Here is a 23,796-nt window from a genome sequence, read left to right as displayed (position 1 = left end):
TAAATTGAATATGCGGGGTGAAGTTTAGATTTCAGATTTTAGTTATTATTTAAACTATGTATTTATTCACATTATTTTTGTTGTTATTACTATTATAGCATTTCTTTCATTGCAACCGAAGCATTCATAGGCCTAGCCACTGCCTCTATTTTTGTTTTCTTCATTGAGCTCTATATAGGCTGCAAAAAGAAAGACAGAAGTGGTAACAAACTGCTTCTATCCTCCGGGACAACAGGGCAGCCAATGTTCCTGCTAGACAGCAGGGCTATAAACTATTGCTTTACGCTAACAATGACTCTGGTTAAGGAGCCGGGAGACTAGAGCTGAGCGAACGTTGAGCATGTTTGTATTCATCTGAACCCGAACTCTTGGCATTTGATTACCGGTGACCTTAGGGCTGCCTGGAAAACATGGAAACAGCCATAGGCTCCCTAGCACTGCATCCAACTTCAGTCACCAGTAATCAAATGCCGAGAGTATAGATTCAGATGAACCCAAACACGCTTGAAGTTTGCTCTGCTCTGAGAAGTAGAGATGATCGAACATCGGAAAATCTTAGGTTCTATCGAACTTGAACCTTGTTGAACCTTCCGCATTTGATTCCCGATGCCTTCCCACTCCGTGGGGAAGGAGGAGACAGCCCAGGTACCGCCTGGGTAATAGGCTGAATCCTGGAATTTCAGGCGGTACCCTGGCTGTCTCCTTCTTTCCCAGAAAGAAGGCATCGGGAATCAAATATGGAAGGTTCGACAAGGTTCAAGTTCGATAGAACCTAGGATTTTCCGATGTTCGATCATCACTACTAAGGAGGAACCTGCACCATACACTGCATCATTGTATAAAGTTTAATAGGGTTACCTGGAAGACAGAAAAGGTCCTACCTTTATAGAATAAAATAGAACTGGTCCAGAGACGGGCTACAAAAATGGTGAAAAGTCTGTAGCATAAAGGCCCTATTGCACACAGCAATTATCAGCCGTATTTGGCTGATTATTGGCCATTACGGCCGGTAATCGCTTTGTGTAATAAAACTCAATGATCAGCCAACATGCAAAACGTCGTCTCTCAATGTTTTTTAAAATATTGAAAGACAAACGACAACTGTCTGCTGCCATCACTCTATGTAATAGGAGCGGTGAAAGCAGACTGACACTATCTTCTATGGGCAGCCCCCCGACTCTACCGAATCCCTGCCGACATGGTGCCTGCAACAGGCGGGGGAGCAAGGAGTAAGCCATGTATTAGGGGCTTGAAGCATATGAGAAAAGACTTAGGGATCTAAATCTGTATAGAAAGTAAAGAAGAGAAAGTGGGGACATGATCGAAACGTTAAAATGTGTTAAAGTACTAAATAAGGTTCAGGAGGGAAGTGTTTTAATTAAAAAAAAAACAGAGGACATAACCTGAGGTTACTTGAGGGAAAGGTCGGAAACAAATATAATTTTACTAAAAGAGTAGTAGATGCTTGGAATAAACTTCCAGCAGATGGTTGGTAAATCTACAATAACAGAATGTAACCTGCCTGGGATAAACATATATCTATCCTAAGATAATAAGAAGGGAAATACTAATAGGGCCGACTAGATGGACCCAGAGGTCTTTTTCTGGCGACAATCTTCTTTATTTCTAAAGGCCCTATTCCACGGAACAATTATTGGCCGATAATCGTTCCGTGGAATAGAAGGCAATGATCAGCCATCGTACATGTCGGCTGATCGTTGCGTCGTTTGTCTTTCAAACATGTTGAAAGACAAACGACTCATACAGCAACGATCTGCTGCCGTCGCTCTGTGGAAGAGGAGCAGCGGCAGCAGACCATTGCTGTATGCTATGCGGACTCACCCGCCCGCTGCTGCCTTGACGAATAGCGACGGCAGCAAGCGGGGAACGAGGAGCAAACGAGCGCTAGTAGCGCTTGTTTACTCCTCTCAGACGGCCTGTGGAATAGGGCCCTAAGTGGAACCCTGAAGGGAGAAGAGGTAGGACCTTTCCTGCTCTCCAGATAATAACTTCATTATGTACCAGGGAACCAAAGAAAAAAAGGAGTTGGCAAACATGTATAATATAATTTAAAACTAAAGGGACGTTACCATTTCCCTTTGAATAACCGTGAATGAGCTTTCTTTTTTTTTAAATTGTTCTTGTCATTTAGAAACCTTTTGACACGGCAGACAGGAATGGGAAAAATGTTAATTACTTTAACAGTGTTCAGGCCCCGTCCCGTCTGTGGATATCACTGCACAGGTCCATGCTTCACTTCGAGGCTGGTTACAATCTCTGAACAGATGGGCTTTATAGGCTTATAATCTAATCAAAACTTTTGACATGTAATGTTTTTAACTAAATTTGTAACACTATGTTAAGGAGAAATCTGGCAAAATTATTAATGACAGTGCCGGCAGGGGGCTGGGGGGAACATGATAATCAACCTGTACTTACTGGTCCCAGTGCCCTCTCAGCACCTCATTACCAGGTTCCCGAACCTTGTTGAATGTAATTTGTTCTTATGTTCTTGGTACATCAAGACTCAATAGGAAAAAGTGGGAGATAGCCGGCTTAGTCAATCAGTGACTGCAGCGTTGTCCCACCCCAGTCAGTGACTGGCTGAGCAGGGCATCCATCAGCTGAGTCATGACGTAGCAGGAGGGAGAGATGGAGAATCCCATTGGGGGTCCACGAGTGGGACATGGCACAGCAAGGGCCTGGGCACCAGTAAGTATAGGTTATTTATTATGTTCCCCCCACCCCCTGCCCACACTGAATATTTTTTATTTCTCCGAACTACTCCTTTAAAAGACTTTGGTCATGAAGATGACCCTTGCCATTCATGATTTATTTGGGCACATTGACACAGAGAATTCAAAGAATTTTCCTTAGAAAGTTTTATATTTTACACCGTCTTATTGTATCTGGATCGTAAAATGTAAAGGTAACCTCAGGTGCAGCCCTTTCTATTTTCACAATAACTTTGGAACTCTTATTATATGCAATGACATGACTGATGAGACGGTCATGTGGATTTCTGCCATGGTTTAAGGTTATCTTATCTTCTATCTTTTCTGAGTGAGCGATGACTTACATTCCTAAATGTAATTATGTGAACTATATAGCAGTCCAATAATGTCAACAACGCGAGAGAAAATTCAGATTGTATGGAGAAGAAAACATTCAATAAAAACCAAGAGGACTGTAAATGATCGATATGTAGAATATGACTGGTCTATTCCCGGTATTAGTCATCTATATTATTGGTATAATCTTTGTCCTTTCGATCTTTTGTAGAAACTCTTTTATCTTGGGATCAATCCTGGAAGAAACTTAAATGGTGTCACCAAATCCTGTTCTACCGGAATGTGAAGTCCTATAAAATATTTCTTCTTTCTTATCTATCAAGGCATGTATCATCCATATCCTGGGTGTAGATAGATGGACATCGTTGGGTGGTAGTTGTGGCCAAACACTTCTTTTTCTTGTTGCTGAGCATGCAGGGTCTTCTAAAAAGAAAGCTGCTCTTATGGAAAACTATCTGCCTGAAGTCTTCCTGAATCATAGGATTCCTCTTCTTAACATCTATTTGACCTAAGTAGACACATTACGCTAAACCCATTGAACACTAACTAATGTATATTTCGATCAACCATAAAATAAAAAGGGGTTTTATGGGTGCCAAAAGCAACCCCCACCGATTAACTGTTTGACACCCAAACTACAGTGAACAGGGCCAGAAGCCAGTACATTGACTTTGTAGCGGTTGGGCTTGGTTACTGTAGCTCATCTGCCATTTAGTTGAACAGGAACTTGTAGGAAGTTTTATTTTATTGCTACACAGGGAAAAGAGAAAGCTGCTTCTTTTCGGGAAGGGGGTCAGGTGTCAATGATTGATGACTTATCCTGTTTTGCCTTGTGTCAATGTAGTTGAGTGTATTAGGCAGCAAGTGGACAGTAACTTTTTGAAATTAATATAATGGATGCAAGAATAACTGGCAATCAACTGGCAAGAGTTAAATTGGGATGCCTAGATGGGTTGGGTCAGGGTATCTTCAAAAACAGGTTATTTAGGGTGTTTCTATTATGCAACAGTTAATACCTACCAAAATAATCAATGGGGACAACTGGTAAACCAGTGATATATTCTCAAGAATCATTGATGTACATGGGGAGTGAAGGTCTGTGAAGTACTAACATAGCACAAATTGTTTATAAAGTCTCTGCTGAGTATATTGCTGCATAGCCACAGACTGGCCAGAATGTCTATGTCCACCAAAATGAACATGCATCAGACTGGAACATGGAGCAACCATGGATGATGGATGGCATGGCGGTACTTTGAAGCCTACTACCGAAGCATTGTTGCACACAATGTACATCCTTTCAGGGTATCTCTATCCCTAATATGGTTGTAGTGGCTTCTTTTAGCAGGCTAATGGCCCAACCTCATTGAAAAACTTCAGGAATGGTTTAAGGAACATGACAAGGAGTTCAAGGTGTTGACCTGGCCTCTAAATTCCACAGATTTTAATCTTATCGAGTATCTGTAGGATGTGGTAGAAAAACTAGTATCATCCATGGAGGCCACACCCTATAACTTAGAGGATTTAAATAGGCAGCTGCCGAACATCATGGTGCCAGAAACTACAGGACACCTTCAGAGATCTTGTGGGGACTATGCCTTGGTGGTTCAGAGCTTCTTTTTTTTTTTTTTTAGACAGGTGGTTTTTCCGACCCTATGACATAGTATGACATTATAGCTGGGAAGCGACTAAAATGAACTGACATAATGGTACTTTATGGGGACTGTAATAGTATATCTACCCAGCTGTGCCCATATCATCTGCTGTCAGCTAGCAGATCCTGGCTTCTTGGAGGGCTTTTAGAGCCAAAATAGTCTGTAGAGCTATACACAGGATAGCTCATCAGTCACTGATCTGTGGGGTGCCAACATCCAGTACCCGCACCAATCAGCTGTTCAGCGCCCAAACTGCACAGTAAGTGAAGTTTGTCTCTGTACACTGTGAAGTGGTGGCAACCGGCAACTGGAGCTCAACTGCCATTCACTTTTACAGGACATGAGCTGCAGTTATGCATCACCACCACTATACAATGAATGGAGACAATCTGAACAGCTGATCAGAGGGTATACTGGGTGTCTGGACCCCAACGATCAGTGATCTCCAATCTCCTGTAGAGAGCTCATCATCTTTTTTGGTCAGAAAATCCTTTTAACCCCCTAGATCAGGGCTGGGGAACCTTTAGCCCGCGGGCCGCATCCGGCCCCTGAGACCTCCAGATGTGGCCCTCTGCTCTCCTGTGATGTGCACTGCTCTGGTGGGGCAGGAGCTGGCATACATAGCATCCTCCTGTGTCTGTGACAGCTGGCAGACACAGGAGGATGCTGTGCCAGCTCCTTCCCCACCAGAGCGGTGCACATCTTCTGTCTCCTGCGGGCCGCAAAAAATGATGTCATCACGTGGCACCTGCAGGAGAAGACGGGCACAGACTAGGAGAGAGAGGAGGACCTGGTCAGCGTAGGAGCAGAGGAAAGGTGAGTGGGTTCTTTTTTTATTTGGGACAGACACTGAGGTCTAAGTACACTACCAGGGACATGACTGGGGGTTTAGCTAGACTACCAGAGACAAGACTGAGGGGTTAACTATGACAAGCAGGGACATCACTGGGGGTTACCTATGACCAGCAGGGACATCACTGGGGGGTTAACTATGACTAGCAGGGACATCACTGGGGGGTCAACTATGACTAGCAGGGGCATCACTGAGGGGTTAATTATGACTAACAGGGACATCACTGGGGGTTTACTATGACTAGCAGGGGCATCACTGGGGGGTTAACAATGACTAGCAGGGGCATCACTGGGGGGTTAACAATGACTAGCAGGGACATCACTGGGGGTTAACTATGACTACCAGGGGCATCACTGGGGGTTAACTATGACTACTAGGGCCTCATTGGGGGTTAACTAGACTACCAGGGGCATCACTGGGGGGGGGGGGTTAAATAGACTACCAGGGGCATCACTGGGGGTTAACTATGACTAGCAGAGGCATCACTGGAGGGTTAACAATGACTATCAGGGACATCACTGGGGGTTAACTATGACTACCAGGGCATCATTGGGGGTTAAGTATGACTACCAGGGGCATCACTGGGGGGTAAACTAGACTACTAGAGGCATCACTGGGGGTTAGACTACCAGGGACATCAATAAGGGGTTAACTACAACTACCAGGGGCATCACTGGGGGTTTACTCTGGCTATCGGGCATCACAAAGGATTTACATCAAGTACAAAGGGCATCACAGAGGGTTAGCTACAATAGCAGGGGCACTAGGGGAACAATACTTTGCCTTGCCCTGGGCGCTGTGCACCCACGCTACCCCGCTACGGCACACAGTATAACATTGAGCGTGGCCCTCAAATGATTTTATTAATGCCCGAATGGCCCTCGACAGAGAAGAGGTTCCCCACCCCTGCCCTAGATGCTATAGTCAATATCCACCATGGCATCTAGGTGGTCGACAGAAGAAGGGTAGAGTGGGCTCCGCCTATCCCCACACAATGTGATTGCAGGTTCCCTCACTGAGTCAATCCCTGACCTTAGTAGTTACCTGTCTCAGCCACTTATTGGCTCAGTGGGTATTCACTGCAGTGTCAGAACAAAAGTGGAAATGGTGAACAGAAGTGACTAGGCACCATTGGAATAGCAAAGATGGCGGATTGGGCAGGTGAGGATACTTAATCTCTAACTTTTTTTTTTCCCTCCTAGGAAAATCTATTTAGCACCTGTGCTACAGAAAAAAAACCTGAGGATGAAGGTATGTTTCCCACCCTCATCCTCGGGACCGTTCCCGTGCCGTTCATTGTGAAGTCCTCTGCCTGGTAAGGCCATTAGGAGCACTGGGGGCATTGGATTGATAATCATCAGAAGGGGTCGGCCAGAACAATTATCAGCAATAATCCCTGCTAGAAACACAAAAATCCGCCCGAGTAAAAGTGTCAGCAATCAGCAGAGGTGCAGGAAAACACCTGGTCCTTAGCTGATCGCACGTTTTGTGCGGACGGTAAAATTTAGCACTTTTTGCCGCACATCTCCCAGCGTAAATGCATATGCAGCTCATAGCAATACACTTCAATGGCCACACGAACAATACAGTGATCATTTGTGCAGCCCGGCTGATCTGTGTATGTAGCAAAACCTGGGAGAAGTAGGAGGGGAGCAAATAAATCAACAGAAATCCAAAGAGAAAAGAGAATCTATAGGTAAACAGGACGTCAGCGACATATATGTATTACATATATATTTAGAGCATCACAAACATGTTAGGATGGATGTTATCTCTTCACAGCTCTGACTGAACGGTGACACCTAAATGATTCATGTCATAAATAATCAGATTTTATAATCACTTCTACTAGAACCAGACGGAATGAATCCCAGGTGGTTTCATATTTCAAATTAAAATAAACCTCAGCAGACCTCATATAAACCTTTACTCTCATTCTTACAAACTAGAGCTATGTGCCTCTAAAAAATGATTGTTGTATATTTTTTTGTTTCTGGTAGCTGTATTTTTTGTATTCTAGATATGCTATATTAGGCCATGTTCACACAATGTAAGTTCCGTACAGAACTTATTTGTGCTGCAGGCTGAGGGAATCCCGGCTGGAGTGTATACTCATGATATACACTTCAACCGGGATCCATAGCGGCGCCATAAAAAAAACTGACTTGTCCATTTTCTGCGGCCCCTATTCATTAAATAGTGGCTGCAGAAAACCCTGTCAGTTCACACAATGGAGCGAGCGGCTCCGGCCACACGCTCCATAGTGTGAAGTGGGGAGTTCTGATGCGGGCGCGCACTGATGTGCCCACATTAGAACTCAGCAGCGCAAAAGGATGACCTTTTCTGAGACCGTCCATTCTGTGACCCGGCTGGGTCACGGAATGGCCGGTCTTATACAGCCTGTGAACATAGCCTTATGCTGTTCGAGATAACAAACCTTTATTAACAGCACAGTAGCCATCACATTTAGGCTATGCTCATACAATGTATAAACAACGGCCATTATTTGGCACTCAAAACAACAATACTGATATTAAATAATTGACATGTTCATTGCTTTTACGCCCGTTGTTTCACTGCACTGTAAGTACAAACGGCCGTGGATTGCATTCACTGCAATGGAAAAGATCAAAAACAGAAAACAACAGCCGTTGCTCTTTTTTTTTTTTTTTTAAATGGCCTCCGTTTTACGAAAAAGTACCTTGTGTGAACATAGCCTTAAACTGTAACTACCAATTTTTTTTTTTTTATTCTTTTTACTGTAATTAAAAAATTTTTAGGCAATTTCAATTTTTTTCTAGACTTTATTAATCTGTTCAGCTTAACATTCCCCACCTCACACCGCCAACGCTTAACAGATAAATCATTGCTGTGCTGAATCCCTATACTGAAGCTATATAACATTGCAGCTCCAGTCTCCCTCTCGGCTCCTGTCGCTGTTTATCTCTAAATTGCTATACTAGATGCCAGAGATGGAGATCATCAGGTCTGGCATCCGGTAAAGCTGAAGTGGAGAATTAAAGGGGTTATCCAGTGCTACAAAAACATGGCCACTTTCTTTCAGAGACAGCTCCACTCTTGTCTCAAGTTCAGGTGTGGTTTGCAATTAAGCTCCATTCACTTCAATGGAACGGAGCAAAAAAAACCCGCCCAAGTTGGAGACAAGAGTGGGGCTGTCCACTGAGAATTCTGGGAAGAAAGGATATGCAAAATAGCTCTAACGCCTATAAGGCAAAGAGGTGTGGCCTTTACGTCTCCACACGTCTTTAAGACGGGCTCTGCTTTAGGAGAATTAGTATCTGTTTGACCCACATAGATAGGAAACTTATATCACACCCTGCATTGTGACCTTATTTTGGCTAGAACTATATTAAAGCAGTTATCCTGGCTTAGAAAAATATGGCCGCTTTCTTCCAGATACAGCACCACTCTTATTCATAGCTTGGGTGTGGGGGTTTTGCAGCTCAGTTACATTGTGAATAGAAGTAAATTGTAATACCACACACAACCTGAGGACAGGGGTGGCGCTGTTTCTGCAAGAAAGTATCTGTGTTTTTACTAATGCAAGATACAGATAACCTGTCACTTTTATTGTAATGTGCATGGCGTAAAAACAAAATATTAGCTAAATTATTTTTGTTTGATTTTTGTTTTTTTCACCCCACAACACTTTTTAGTAAATGAAAAGAAGTCATGAGTACCAGACCCATAAAAACAACCCTGATGGCTCTGTATATAGAAAAATAAGTGTGATTGCTTTGAGGAACTCAAAAGGGAAAGTAATCCCGGTTATTTATTTATTTATTTGTTTGCTGTTTTATTACTGTATGTACCTTTCCTATTATTTACCTGTTCTTTATTCTGGTGGATTAAAAGACATTTTAAGTAATTTAGAATAACTATATTTTTTTAATTCTTAAAATTCTACATAACAACAATAACAACAGCAGCCGCAGCAGCAATAAGGTAACGTCTAAGGTAACACTTTATATCTGTGCATATAAAATATAAAATTGAACAGCAATTTTTTATAAAAATAAAATATGTTAAGTACTATGGGTAATGAATAGCAAAGCCCATAAATGAGATATACAGATATATAAATAAATTAAAAAGAAGAAGCTTCTGGTCCCCCACCTACAATGGGATATGTATAATACTTGTGCCTCCCGATGTGGCAGTGGGGCCTCTTTAGAATTAGGGGCCAGGTGCTCTGACTACCCCTGCCCCCCAAATCAAAACATAATTAAAAAAAAAAAAAAACTAAAAGCCTATAAGAAAAGTGCAAAATGTGCAGAACACTGTATTAAAGTGTCACTGTTTATTTATTTTTATTTATTTTTTTTGCAAAAATCAATAGTACAGAGTCAAGATTTCCTGATAATGAGCAGTGGATGAGAGAGAGGAGGGAGGGGGGGACCTGGGGAAAGTCTTTTTGAATGCAGATAATGGCATATTTGCCTAATAAACCCAATTACAAAGTTTCTTAAAATCGCCTGCACTATTGATTTCTGAAAGAAAAAAAAAAATGACAGAGACACTTTAAATTATATAAATATCTGTAGTGCTATAAAGTACAAGGTGATTGTAGATATGGAGACATGGTTAGAATAGTTAAAAGTAGGCTACTAAATAAATAAGATACAAAATAAGATACATAACTTATCATTCCTAAAGCTTTATAATTATAGTAGGGTCAATAGGGTCTGTTGTATTCCAGAAACAGTGCCATTAGCTGTCTCTGGCAGAGTAAGGCTATGTTCACACTACGTAAAAGTAGGGCCGTTGTTGCCATCAGCAACAACGGCTGTACTTTGTACGGTGTGAACACAGCCTGTTCTTCTATGGGATCCCGGCCGGAGCGTATACACATAGGGGGACATTTATGAAAGGGTGTAAATATACACCTGGTGTAAACTGCCCACAGCAACCAATCACAGCTCCTCTTATATTTTACCAGAGCTGAAAGCTGAGCTGTGATTGGTTGCTAAATCTCCCCCATTGTGTACGCTCCGGCCGGGATTCCATGCGGCGCCGCAAAAACTGAAGTCTGCGTTGGCGACTCCTTCACATGTCAGGAAACTCTGTTTTGTGATGAAAAAAAAAATAAAAATCTGAACAGATTATCTATTGGGTGGGGCTCTATTGAGCACAGACACCCTTCAGGATTTTTCTGAAGGGTGTCCCTTTCAGAAAAAAGGTCAGGAAATGATAGAACCTGTCCTTTTATCGGCAGGAAGTCCATCACGGATGTTCCCATAGGAGTCTATGGGACTGTCTAGAATTGACTGATTACTGTCAGGAAATCCTGTTGGTTTCCTGAAGCCTCCTGAAGTTCTCCTGATCAGGATTTCCTGACACGGACGCGTGAAGGAGGCCTAAATGCCGTATTACACGGGACGATTATTGTTTGAAAAATCGTTAGATTGTTTGGATTTAAATGTTTTGTGTAATAGCAGACCAAGATTAAACGACGAACGAGAAATCATTAGTAGTTTTATAGAATTCAGAACTATTTTTATCGTTTGATCGTTCGCACTTCGTTCGGTGTAATAAGAAGTGATAGCTGAAACGTAGGCAATAGCGATGACAAAACGACCGCAAGAACGATCATAAGTAACAATCATCGTTTCGTGTAATTGGGCAAACAATTTCGGGTCGTTTGCCATAGCAGTCGTTTGAGATCATTTATCGCTAGTCGTCAAAAAATCGCTTGGTGTAATAGTACCCATGTGCTTCCTCTCAGCTCTGTGCTACGTGACTGAGATGGACCCACAATGAAAGCCTATGGGACCATCTCAATCTCATAGAGAAAGTGGAGATAGAAGCACTTAGTCACATGCTTCTCTCCCCACTTATTCGACCAATCAGGCGGGCTGTGAACACTGACACTCAAACCGATCGAAACGTTTTACATGTCTTTAGGACATGCCAAAAGGTATCTAAAGTGATAGGTACACTGTAAATCCTACAGTACACAGGCTATCCTAGCACAGTGTCCTCTTTATTCTACAGTTCTCCATGCCTTTCGTATGTTGCACTGGTCAGGTTCAAGAAGGTTTCATGCTATTTTGAATGACTTTCACTAGTTTCCGGACACATCTTTGAAGATGGGGTCGCAACGCTTTGTATGTCTCCCACCATTGTTGTTAGACATTGATTAACTGACTTCTTTCTTACTTTTCGGTTTCCGAATCACTTTCCTTCTTGTGACATTGAGATATTGCCATGGCAGAGGATACCTATCGGCTCCTGGTATCTTTTTACACTATTCCTGCATGGCACAACGGTGGCCTGGCATATTACTATGGCTATTTTAAAGCATGCACTAAATAATATTGCCTGATAAAGGAAACATAGCGGTAATAGAAAAAATACTCCTAAATAAAATACTGGTATATTATATCACTCGAATCAATGCAGCGCAAAAAAAAAAGTCCGTGTTGGGGTCCATGATGTTTTCCGACACTGACACGTTACTTCTGATACTGATATCTCTGAGGCTGGGGGGATTGTTGGTCACCCCTTGGCACTGAGGGTCTTCTCTCATGTTCCCTCACTTCTATTCCTTTCTCAGTGTCTGTCGCTACGACCGGTCTTGCAGAATTTGGCCAACCATAATGAGTGAAATAACTGGGATACCCGGATAAAGCGCTCACAGAAGAAGAGCGGAAACAGGCCAATATCTGCAAAAAAAAAAAAAAAAAAAGTAAAGCATGTAATATATAAGAATAAATATTGTATTGTGTTATTATCTATGCGGGTTAGAACATTGGTAACGTCCATCTGACAGTATGGTCACAGAGTCTGCCTCAGGCAGACTCCATGAGCAGAGCGATGATAATATTGATTAATGCTAGGCAATAGCATATCATTGCATAGATCTGTATGAACAATTTAATGATTGCATATAATAGTCCCCTAGTTGGAGCTAAAAAATTATATGTATATATATATATATATATATATATATATATAAAAAGTTTAAAAAAAAATCTAGATCATCCCTTTTTCTTATGTTAAATATACATATATTATTATTATTATTATTATTATTATTATTATTATTATTATTATTACATATTAGGTATAGCTGTGTGTGTAATAGTTCGATCTATTAAAATTTTATATTTTTTTTTTATTTATTGTGTATGGTGAAAGTTAAAAAAAAAAAAAACACAAATTGCTGATTTTTTTTATCACATCATATATTGAAAAAAATAAAAAAAATCAGAAAGTCCCATCTACACCAAAGTGGTTCCATTAAATTCTACAGGTCGTGGTGAAAATTAAGTCCCCTCAATCAGCCCCATTGATGAAAAAATAAGGTTAATCAAATCTAGGTATTTTTATTTTGCGGAAAAAAAAAAAAGCAGTTTAAGGCTATGTTTATACAATGTCTAAAAAAGAGAAAAGGCAGCCACTTTTTCTATTTAATAAGACGTCCATTATTGCCAGAATTTTACTGACAGTCCAGGGAATGAATAATGAATAATGAATGAATAATGTACCAGCAGCTGACGAGCGGACAATCCTCAAAATAACAGACGTCATTCTGGACTCAAAATGACGGATGCCATTTTAAAAATTATAAATGGACAAGAAAAAAACGTTGTGGGAACATAGCCGAACTGAGCAAATCTTTCCATTATAATTAGAGATGAGCGAACCGTGTTCGGATTCAAGTCGATCCGAACCCCAATGATCGGTATTTGATTAGCTGGGGCTGCTGAACTTGGATAAAGCTCTAAGGTTGTCTGGAAAACATGGATGCAGCCAATGACTATATCCATGATTTCCACATAGCCTTAGGGCTTTATCCAAGTTCAGCAGCCACAGCTAATCAAATGCCGAAAGTTCGGGTTCGGATCGACTCGAGCATGCTCCAGGTTCGCTCATCTCTAATTATAATTTTTACCTGTCAATTCCACCCCTTATTTTGGCTTTGTTCACACTTATTTTTTTTTCCTCTCTGTTTTGAAAAGAAAATGCCACCCGTCATTTCACTGTTTGGCTGCTTGTCAGTGCAATGACGGCTGATGGTCCATTATTCTAGTTTAGTTGGACTGATTGTCCTTTGGGTGTGTCTTTAATTAAAAAAAGGAGAAAGGGCAGTGAAAAAAGAAAAAATGTGTGTACAAACAATAACATCCGCTGTTTGCAAAAAACGTCCAAAAATAATTGACATTATTTTGACGTCAGTGCAGACAACGTCCATCATTTTATGCACTGTGTGCATTGGACGTCCGTCATTCCGTTGAATTCAGTGCATTGCATTAAAGTCAGCCAAGTCGTGGCAATAACTGACTTTTTTTTAATAAAAAAAACCCTTTTCTCTTTTTTGACGTGTGAACATAGCCTATGGTTGTAAAAAGACCGACCTACCGAATCAAGACAACACATTAGATTTACCGTAAAGTGCACTGCACAATAATGAAAACCCTCAAACATCATATTTTTTTCTAAATATAGTCCATCCCATAGCTCTTTACATGGACAATTAAAAGATTAATGGCTTTTAGAAGACAAGTACTTCGTTCTCAAGGCCAAAATATGAGTGAATAAAGGGGTTAAAAATATTTTTGAAGAATCTGTAACTTTTCCCCCCCTACTTTTTTCATTTTGATATCTATAATATACAGTGGTTTGCAATAAATTAGAATATCAAGAAAAAGTTTTTTCTTTTTCAGTAATTCAATTAAAAAAGTAACCTCATATATTCTATAGAGTCATTACATACAGAGTGAACTTTTTCAAGTGTTTATTTCTGTTAAAGGTAATGATTATGGATTACAACCAAGAAAAACCCCAAAAATGTTTTAACACAGAAATGTCGACCAAATGAAAAGTCTGTACAGTAAATGCCCTCAATACTTGGTCGGGGCACCTTTTGCATGAATGACGGCATCAATGTGGCATGGAGGCGATCAGCTGATGGCACTGCAGAGGGGTTATTGAAGCCCAGGTTGCTTTGATAGTGGCCTTCAGCTCGTCTGCATTGTTGGGTCTGGTGTCTTTCATCTTCCTCTTGACAATACCCCGTAAATTCTCTATGGGGTTAAGGTCTGGCGAGTTTGCTGGCCAATCAAGCACAGTGATGCTGTGGTTTTTAGTAAACCAGGTATTGATACTTTTGGCAGTGTGGAGAGGTGCCAAATCCTGCTGAAAGATGAAAATTCCATCTCCAAAAATCTTTTCAGCACAGGGAAGCATGAAGTGCTCTAAAATTTCCTGGTAGACGGCAGCGTTGACTTTGGTGTTGATGAAACACAGTAAACCTCCACCAGCAGATGACATGGCTCTTCAAACCATCACTGATTGTGGAAACTTCACACTAGAGCTCAAGCAGCTTGGATTGTGTGCAACCTCTCCACTCTTCCTCCAGACTCTGGGACCGAGATTTCCAAATGAAATGCACAATTTACTTTCATCTGAAATCAGCACCTTGGACCACTGATCAACAGTCCAGTTCTTCTTTTTCTTGGCCCAGATAAGACGCTTCTGGCATTGTTTATTGGTCAGTAGTGACACATGGGATGCAACATGGGATGCCCATGTCCTGCAGACATCTGGATGTGGTGGCTTTTGAAGCAGCCACTTCGGCAGCAGACCACTCTTTGTGAATCTCTCTTAAATTTTTGAATGGCATTTTCGTTACAATCCTGTTAAGACTGCGGTTCTCCCGGTTGCTTGTGCACCTTTTTCTACCACACTTTTTCCTTCCACTCAACTTTCCATTAAAGGAGAAGTTCGGTGAAATTTTTTATTAAAGTATTGTATTGCCCCCCCAAAATTTATACAAATTACCAATATACACTTATTATGGGAAATGCACATGAAGTGCTTTTTTCCCTGCACTTTCTTCTACATCAAGGCTTCACTTCCTGGATAAAATGGTGATGTCATGACCCGACTCTTAGAGCTGTGCGGGCTGTAGCTGCTGTAGAGGATCATGACAGGGGGACACTGAGGGATACAGGGCACTGGAGGGACACTGAGCATCCCTCTGCCATCATCTTCTCCAGCAAACGCAGCCCGCACAGCTCTGGTAGTCGGGTCGTGACATCACCATGTTATCCAGGAAGTGAAGCCTTGATGCAGTAGTAAGTGCAGGGAAAAAAGCACTTTATAAGCATTTCCCGTAATAAGTGTATATCGGGAATTTGTATAACTTTTGGGGCACAATGCAATACTTAAATACATTTTTTTGCCAGACTTCTCCTTTAATATGCTTTGATACAGCACTCTGAGAACAGCCAGCTTCTTTAGCAATGAACTTTTGTGGCTTATCCTCCTTGTGGAGTCTGTGAATGACTGCCTTCTGGACATCTGTCAATTCAGCAGTCTTCCCCATGATTGTGTTGCATACTGAACCAGACCTTGATACTGCAGCTTTTATTATACTTAGGAAGCCACTGCAGGTGTTTTGGGTTAATTATTCTAATTTTCTGAAATACTGACTTTTGTGTTTTTCTTGGTTGTTATCATTAACTTTAACAGAAATAAATGCTTGAAAACGGTTTACTCTGTATGTAATGACTCTATAGAATATATGAGGTCACTTTTTGAATTGAATTACTGGGAAAAAAAACTTTTTGCTGATATTCTCATTTATTGCAAACCACTGTAAAATAATCAAGACATCTTAGAGTTTTCATTCCCATTGCTTGGTCTAAAAATAAGCTTTAACTTCTGTCTTTCATAAGAGGAGGCTGCTGGAAAATGACTTTGGTAAAAAATTAAAGTGAAAGGTAGCATGATTAAATATAGGAGACAGTAAATAAAGCTCACAGCTCATCTTCCCTACCCCTATGAAATGACACCCTAAAGGTCAAAGAATATGCCCAGTAATGTTTCCCATTTCAGTCAATGAGACAGGTTATCCCAAATGAAAATCTTGACACTCACCATTTAAGTGCTTGTAGTATTTATTGCATCTCAAATTTAAAACATAAATGATACATACATACTGTATCATTTATGTTTTAAATTTGAAATGCAATAAACACTACAAACAAACTTGAATGGTGAGTGCCGTCGATTTTCATTAAAGATTGTATGGGGATTTGTTCCCTGCTGCTTGCACCACCCCAAATGGAGTGCCGAACCTAATTGCGAAGTGAGACAGGTTAGTCTATTGTTGATGAAGTCTACGGAACTTGCTGTAAAGTATACCACTAAATGATGTTAAATACGGCTGAGACATGACGGCAGCGCCCATAGTAATATACAAAAAAAATGAAATTATTACAATCGAAAAAATAAAAACAGAATAGAACATAAGGAACATAATTCCATATTTTGCGCTTATCAATAAAGAAAAATGTACTTGATAAATTGCCTTTAAGAGATATATAAATACTTACCCCATATAGCAGGCCTACAAGGAGTGCTACACCCAGTACAGAGACCAGTCCAAGAAGAATTATTCCCCAGTACGGCACTACAAACAAAAAGCATTCTGTATCATTGCTATACACTTCAGAAAGTCAATACACCATAAACCTATTCTACAGTATATCAAGATCCTACGTAGGTATAGGACAGTATAATAGACACTGGATAAAAGATGAACTAATACAACATAATCTTTAGTACCATACATTCCTTTGGGCATTAAAAATTGAATAAACGGAGACCGAATAAAACTATTTTATTGTCAATGGGCAATCTGCAATATGGCCGTCAATACACAATTCCACTTCCCCAGATTTACTCTTAGTTACTAAAATTAAAGTTCTATCGGTGAGACATACCCTTTAAACATAGAATACTTACATGCAGATTGGTCGGGGGTTATTTGGGAACCAGATGAGAGTGAAGTTACACTAGATGAAGATTGGGTTGAAGGCTGAGAGGTAAAGGTTGTTGTTGAAACAGAAGAAGTTGATGTGAGACCAATACTTGTTGATGAGGCTGTACTTGAAGTAGAAGTAGCAGATGTGGGTGTTGTTACAGTAGAAATTGATGCAGCAGTTGAAGGCTGAGTGGAAATATTTGTTGTTATTGTAGGACTACTAGTTCTTGGTGTGGTTGTATTTACTGTAGTAGTACTAGTAGTTGTGGGTGTTGTTCCAGTACCAATTGATGCCGTGGTTAAAGGCTGAGCAGAAATGGTTGTTGTAGTTGTTGGAGTAGTAGTTCTTAGTGTGGTTGTACTTGCTGTAGTAATGATAGTTGTGGGTGTTGTTGCAGTAATAATTGATGTTGTGGTTGAAGGCTGAGAAGATATGGTTGTAGTCGTTATTGGACTAGTAGTTGTACTTGCTGTAGAAGTTGAAGTGAGTGTTGATGCAGTTGTTGAAGGCTGAGTAGAAATAGTTGTTGGTAATGGAATAGTAGTTGTTAGTGTAGTTGTACTTGCTGTAGAAGTAGAGTCTGTGGGTGTTGTTCCACTAGTAGTTGATGCAACGTTGGAAGGCTGAGTAGAAATGGTTGTTGTCGTTGTTGGACTAGTAGTTGTTGGCGTGGTTGTACTTGCTGTAGTAGTAGTTGAAGTGGGTGTTGTTTCAGTAGAAGTTGAAGCAGTGGTTAAAGGCTGAGTAGAAATGGTTGTTGTTGGACTAGTAGTTGTGGGTGTGGTTGTTGCTGTTGGAAAGGTTGTACTTGCTGAAGTAGTAGTAGTTGAAGTGGATGTTGCTGCTGCTGCAGTAGTAGTTGATGCACTGGTTGAAGGCAGAGTAGAAATAGTTGTCGTCGTTGGACTAGTAGAAATGGTTGTTGTTGTTGTTGTTGTTGGAGAGGTTGTACTTGCTGTAGTAGTAATAGTTGAAGTGGATGTTGCTGTAGTAGTAGTTGATGCAGTGGTTGAAGGTTGAGTAGAAATGGTTGTAGTCGTTGTTGGACCAGTAATTGTTGGTGTGGTTGTAGTAGTTGAAGTGGGTGTTGTTTCAGTAGAAGTTGAAGCAGTGGTTAAAGGCTGAGTAGAAATGGTTGTTGTTGGACTAGTAGTTGTGGGTGTGGTTGTGCTTGCTGTAGTAGTAGAGGTAGTAGTTGAAATGGGTATAGTTGCAGTAGTAGTTGACGCAGTGGTTGAAGGCTGAGTAGAAATGGTTGTTGTTGCTGTTGGAGAGGTTGTACTTGCTGAAGTAGTAGTAGTTGAAGTGGATATTGCTGCTGCTGCAGCAGTAGTTGATGCACTGGTTGAAGGAAGAGTAGAAATAGTTGTCGTCGTTAGACTAGTAGATGTTAGTGTGGTTGTACTTGCTGTTGTAGTAGTTGAAGTGGGTGTTGTTTCAGTAGTAGTTGATGCAGTGGTTGAAGGCTGAGTAGAAATGGTTGTTGTTGTTGTTGGACTAGTAGTTGTTGGTATGGTTGTACTTGTAGTAGAAGTAGTAGTTAAAGTGGGTGTTGTTTCAATAGTAGTTGAAGCAGTGGTTAAAGGCGGAGTAGAAATGGTTGTTGTTGGACTAGTAGTTGTGGTTGTGCTTGCTGCAGTAGTAGTTGAGGTGGGTGTGGTTGCAGTAGTAGTTGATGCAGTGGTTGAAGGCTGAGTAGAAATGGTTGTTGTTGTTGTTGGAGAGGTTGTACTTGCTGTAGTAGTAGAAGTTGAAGTGGATGTTGCTGTATTAGAAGTCGATGCACTGGTTGAAGGCGGAGTAGAAATAGTTGTCGTCGTTGGACTAGTAGATGTTCGTGTGGTTGAACTTGCTGTAGTAGTAGTTGAAGTGGGTGTTGTTTCAGTAGTATTTGATGCAGTGATTGAAGGCTGAATAGAAATGGTTGTTGTTGGACTAGTAGTTGTCGGTGTGGTTGTACTTGCTGTACTAGTAGTTGAAGTGGGTGTAGTTGTAGAAGAATTTGATGCAGTGGTTGAAGGCTGAGTAGAAATGGTTGTTATTGGAGTAGTAGTTGTTGGTGTGGTGTTGCTTGTTGTAGCAGTAGTAGTTGAAGTAGGTGTTGTTTCAGTAGTAGTTGATGCAGTGGTTGAAGGCTGAGTAGAAATGGTTGTTATTGCCGCTGGACTAGTAGTTGTTGGTGTGGTTGTACTTGCTGTAGCAGCAGTCGAAGTGGATGTGGTTCCAGAAGTAGTTGATGCAGTGGTTGAAGGCTGAGTAGAAATGGTTGTTGTTGTCGTTGTTGGAGAGGTAGTTGTTGGTGTGGTTGTACTTGTTGTAGGAGTAGTGGTAGTAGTAGTTGAAGTTGGTGTTGTTTCAGTAGTAGTTGATGCAGTGGTTGAAGGCAGAGTAGAAATGGTTGTTGTTTTTGTTGGACTAGTAGTTGTTGGTGTGGTTGTACTTGCTGTAGTAATAGTAGGTAAAGTGGGTATGGTTTCAGTAGCAGTTGATACAGTGGTTAAAGGTTGAGTAGAAATGGTTGTTGTTATTGTTGGACCAGTTGTTGTTGGTGTGGCTGTACTTGCTGTAGTAATAGTAGTTGAAGTGGGTGTTGTTTCAGTATTAGTTGGTACAGTGGTTGAAGGTTGAGTAGAAATTGTTGTTGTCATTGGACTAGTAGTTGTTGGTGAGGTTGTACTTGATGTGGTAGAAGTAGTGGTTGAAGTGGGTATTGTTTCAGTAGTAGTTGAAGCAGTGGTTAAAGGCTGAGTAGAAATAGTTGTCGTCGTTTGACTAGTAGATATTAGTGTGGTTGTACTTGCTGTAGTAGGAGTTGAAGTGGGTGTTGTTTCAGTAGTAGTTGATGCAGTGGTTGAAGGCTGAGTAAAAATGGTTGTTGTTGTTGGACTATAAGTTGTCGGTGTGGTTGTACTTGCTGTAGTAGTAGTAGTTGAACTGGGTGTGGTTGCAGAAGTAGTTGATGCAGTGGTTGAAGGCTGAGTAGAAATGGTTGTCATTGGATTAGTAGTTGTTGGTGTGGTGTTGCTTGTCGTAGTAGTAGTAGTAGTAGTAGTAGTTGAAGTAGGTGTTGTTTCAGTAGTAGTTGATGCAGTGGGTGAAGGCTGAGTAGAAATGGTTGTTATTGTTACTGGACTAGTAGTTGTTGGTGTGGTTGTACTTGCTGTAGTAGTTGAAGTGGATGTGGTTGCAGAAGTAGTTGATGCAGTGGTTAAAGGCTGAGTAGAAATGGTTGTTGTTGTCGTTGTTGGAGAGGTAGTTGTTGGTGTGGTTGTACTTGTTGTAGGAGTAGTGGTAGTAGTAGTTGAAGTGGGTGTTTCAGTTGTAGTTGATGCAGTGGTTGAAGGCTGAGTAGAAATGTTTGATGTCGTTGTTGGACTAGTAGTTGATTTGGTTGTACTTGCAGTAGTAGTAGAAGTGGGTGTTGTTGCAGTAGTAGTTGATGCAGTGGTTGAAGGCAGAGTAGAAATGGTTGTTGTTGTTGGACTAGTAATTGTTTGTGTGGTTGTACTTGCTGTAGATATAGTAGGTACAGTGGGTATGGTTTCAATAGCAGTTGATACAGTGGTTAAAGGTTGAGTAGAAATGGTTGTTGTTGTTGGACTAGTTGTTGGTGTGTTTGTACTTGCTGTAGTAATAGTAGTTGAAGTGGGTGCTTTTTCAGTAGTAGTTGGTGCAGTGGTTGAAGGTTGAGTAGAAATGGTTGTTGTCGTTGAACTAAGAGTTGTTGGTGAGGTTGTACTTGCTGTAGTAGAAGTAGTGGTTGAAGTGGGTGTTGTTTCAGCAGTAGTTGAAGTAGTGGTTAAAGGCTGAGTAGAAATGGTTGTTGGACTAGTAGTTGTTCGTGTGGTTGTACTTGCTGTAGTAATAGTAGTTGAAGTAGGTGTTGTTTCAGTAGTAGTTGATGCAGTGGTAGAAGGTTGAGTAGAAATGGTTGTTGTTGTTGGACTAGTAGTTGTGGGTGTGGTTGTGCTTGCTGCAGTAGTAGAGGTGGGTGTGGTTGCAGTAGTAGTTGACGCAGTGGTTGAAAGCTGAGTAGAAATGGTTGTTGTTGTTGGAGAGGTTGTACTTGCTGTAGTAGTAGTAGTAGTAGTTGAAGTAGATGTTGCTGTAGTAGTAGTTGATGCACTGGTTGAAGGCTGAGTAGAAATAGTTGTCGTTGTTGGACTAGTAGATGTTAGTGTGGTTGTACTTGCTGTAGTAATAGTAGTTGAAGTGGGTGTTGTTTCAGTAGTAGTTGATGCAGTGGTTGAAGGCTTAGTAGAAATGGTTGTTGTTGTTGTTGGACTAGTAGTTGTCGGTGTGGTTGTAATTGCTGTAGTAGTAGTTGAAGTGGGTGTGGTTGCAGAAGTAGTTGATGCAGTGGTTGAAGGCTGAGTAGAAATGGTTGTTATTGTTGCTGGATTAGTAGTTGTCGGTGTGGTTGTACTTGCTGTAGTAGTAGTTGAAGTGGATGTGGTTGCAGAAGTAGTTGATGCAGTGGTTGAAGGCTGAGTAGAAATGGTTGTTATTGGAGTAGTATTTGTTGGTGTGGTGTTACTTGTTAAAGTAGGTGTTGTTTCAGTAGTAGTTGATGCAGTGGTTGAAGGCTGAGAAGAAATGGTTGTTATTGTTGCTGGACTAGTAGTTGTTGGTGTGGTTGTACTTGCTGTAGTAGTAGTTGAAGTGGATGTGGTTGCAGAAGTAGTTGATGCAGTGGTTGAAGGCTGAGTAGAAATGGTTGTTGTTGTTGTTGGAGAGGTAGTTGTTGGTGTGGTTGTACTTGTTGAAGGAGTAGTGGTAGTAGTAGTTGAAGTGGGTGTTGTTTCAGTTGTAGTTGATGCAGTGGTTGAAAGCTGAGTAGAAATGTTTGATGTTGTTGTTGGAATAGTAGTTGTTGATGTAGTTGTACTTGCTGTAGCAGTAATAGTAGAAGTAGGTGTTGCAGTAGTAGTTGATGCAGTGGTTGAAAGTAGAGTAAAAATGGTTGTTGTCGTTGGACTTGTAGTTGTTGGTGAGGTTGTACTTGATGTAGTAGAAGTAGTGGTTGAAGTGGGTGTTGTTTCAGAAGTAGTTGAAGCAGTGGTTAAAGGCTGAGTAGAAATGGTTGTTGTTGGACTAGTAGTTGTTGGTGTGGTTGTACTTGCTGTAATAATATTAGTTGAAGTGGGTGTTGTTTCAGTAGTAGTTGATATAGTAGTTGATGCAGTGGTTGAAGGTTGAGTAGAAATGGTTGTAGTCGTTGTTGGACTAGTAGTTGTTGGTGGGGTTGTACTTGCTGTAGTAATAGTAGTTGAAGTAGGTGTTGTTTCAGTAGTAGTTGATGCAGTGGTAGAAGGTTGAGTAGAAATGGATGTAGTCGTTGTTGGACTAGTAGTTGTTGGTGTGGTTGTACTTGCTGTAGTAGAAGTAGTAGTTGATGTGGGTGTTGTTTCAGTAGTAGTTGAAGCATTGGTTAAAGGCTGAGTAGAAATGGTTGTTGTTGGACTAGTAGTTGTGGGTGTGGTTGTGCTTGCTGCAGTAGTAGTTGAGGTGGGTGTGGTTGCAGTAGTAGTTGACGCAGTAGTTGAAGGCTGAGTAGAAATGGTTGTTGTTGTTGTTGGAGAGGTTGTACTTGCTTTAGTAGTAGTAGTTGAAGTGGATGTTGCTGTAGTAGTAATTGTCGCTGGACTAGTAGATGTTAGTGTGGTTGTACTTGCTGTAGTTGTTGAAGTGGGTGTTGTTTCAGTAGTAGTTGATGCAGTGGTTGAAGGCTGAGTAGAAATGGTTGTTGTTGTTGTTGTTGTTGGACTAGTAGTTGTCGGTGTGGTTGTACTTGCTGTAGTAGTAGTTGAAGTGGGTGTAGTTGCAGAAGTAGTTGATGCAGTGGTTGAAGGCTGAGTAGAAATGGTTGTTATTGGAGTAGTTGTTGTTGGTGTGGTGTTGCTTGTTGTAGTAGTAGTAGTTGAAGTAGGTGTTGTTTCAGTAGTAGTTGATGCAGTGGTTGAAGGCTGAGTAGAGATGGTTGTTATTGTTGCTGGACTAGTAGTTGTTGGTGTGGTTCTACTTGCTGTAGTAGTTGAAGTGGATGTGGTTGCAGAAGTAGTTGATGCAGTGGTTGAAGGCTGAGTAGAAATGGTTGTTGTTGTCGTTGTTGGAGAGGTAGTTGTTGGTGTGGTTGTACTTGTTGTAGGAGTAGTGGTAGTAGTAGTTGAAGTGGGTGTTGTTTCAGTTGTAGTTAATGCAGTGGTTGAAGGCTGAGTAGAAATGTTTGATGTCGTTGTTGGAATAGTAGTTGTTGATGTAGTTGTACTTGCTGTAGCAGTAGTAGTAGAAGTAGGTGTTGTTGCAGTAGTAGTTGATGCAGTGATTGAAGGCAGAGTAGAAATGGTTGTTGTTGTTGGACTAGTAGTTGTTGGTGTGGTTGTACTTACTGTAGTAATAGTAGGTAAAGTGGGTATGGT

General features: G+C 41.0%; 1 protein-coding gene across 1 annotated transcript in view; it reads right to left on the bottom strand.

The window, feature by feature from the left end:
• Positions 1-12,055: 12,055 nt before the first annotated feature.
• The window catches only part of LOC138766531 (mucin-2-like), a 46,451-nt gene continuing 34,710 nt past the window's right edge, over positions 12,056-23,796 (bottom strand). The window contains exons 8-11 of the mRNA XM_069944121.1: positions 20,031-23,765; positions 17,358-19,820; positions 16,946-17,022; positions 12,056-12,265 (exon numbers count right to left, since the gene is read on the bottom strand). Coding sequence (XP_069800222.1) covers positions 12,056-12,265; positions 16,946-17,022; positions 17,358-19,820; positions 20,031-23,765 — 6,485 coding nt within the window. The remainder of the gene's footprint in view (positions 12,266-16,945; positions 17,023-17,357; positions 19,821-20,030; positions 23,766-23,796) is intronic.

The sequence above is a fragment of the Dendropsophus ebraccatus genome, chromosome 10, assembly GCF_027789765.1.
Source record: "Dendropsophus ebraccatus isolate aDenEbr1 chromosome 10, aDenEbr1.pat, whole genome shotgun sequence".
NCBI classification, from domain to species: Eukaryota; Metazoa; Chordata; class Amphibia; order Anura; family Hylidae; genus Dendropsophus; species Dendropsophus ebraccatus.
The sequence above is the reverse complement of the archived record's forward strand: the minus strand, read 5'-3'. Positions and strand labels throughout refer to the sequence as shown.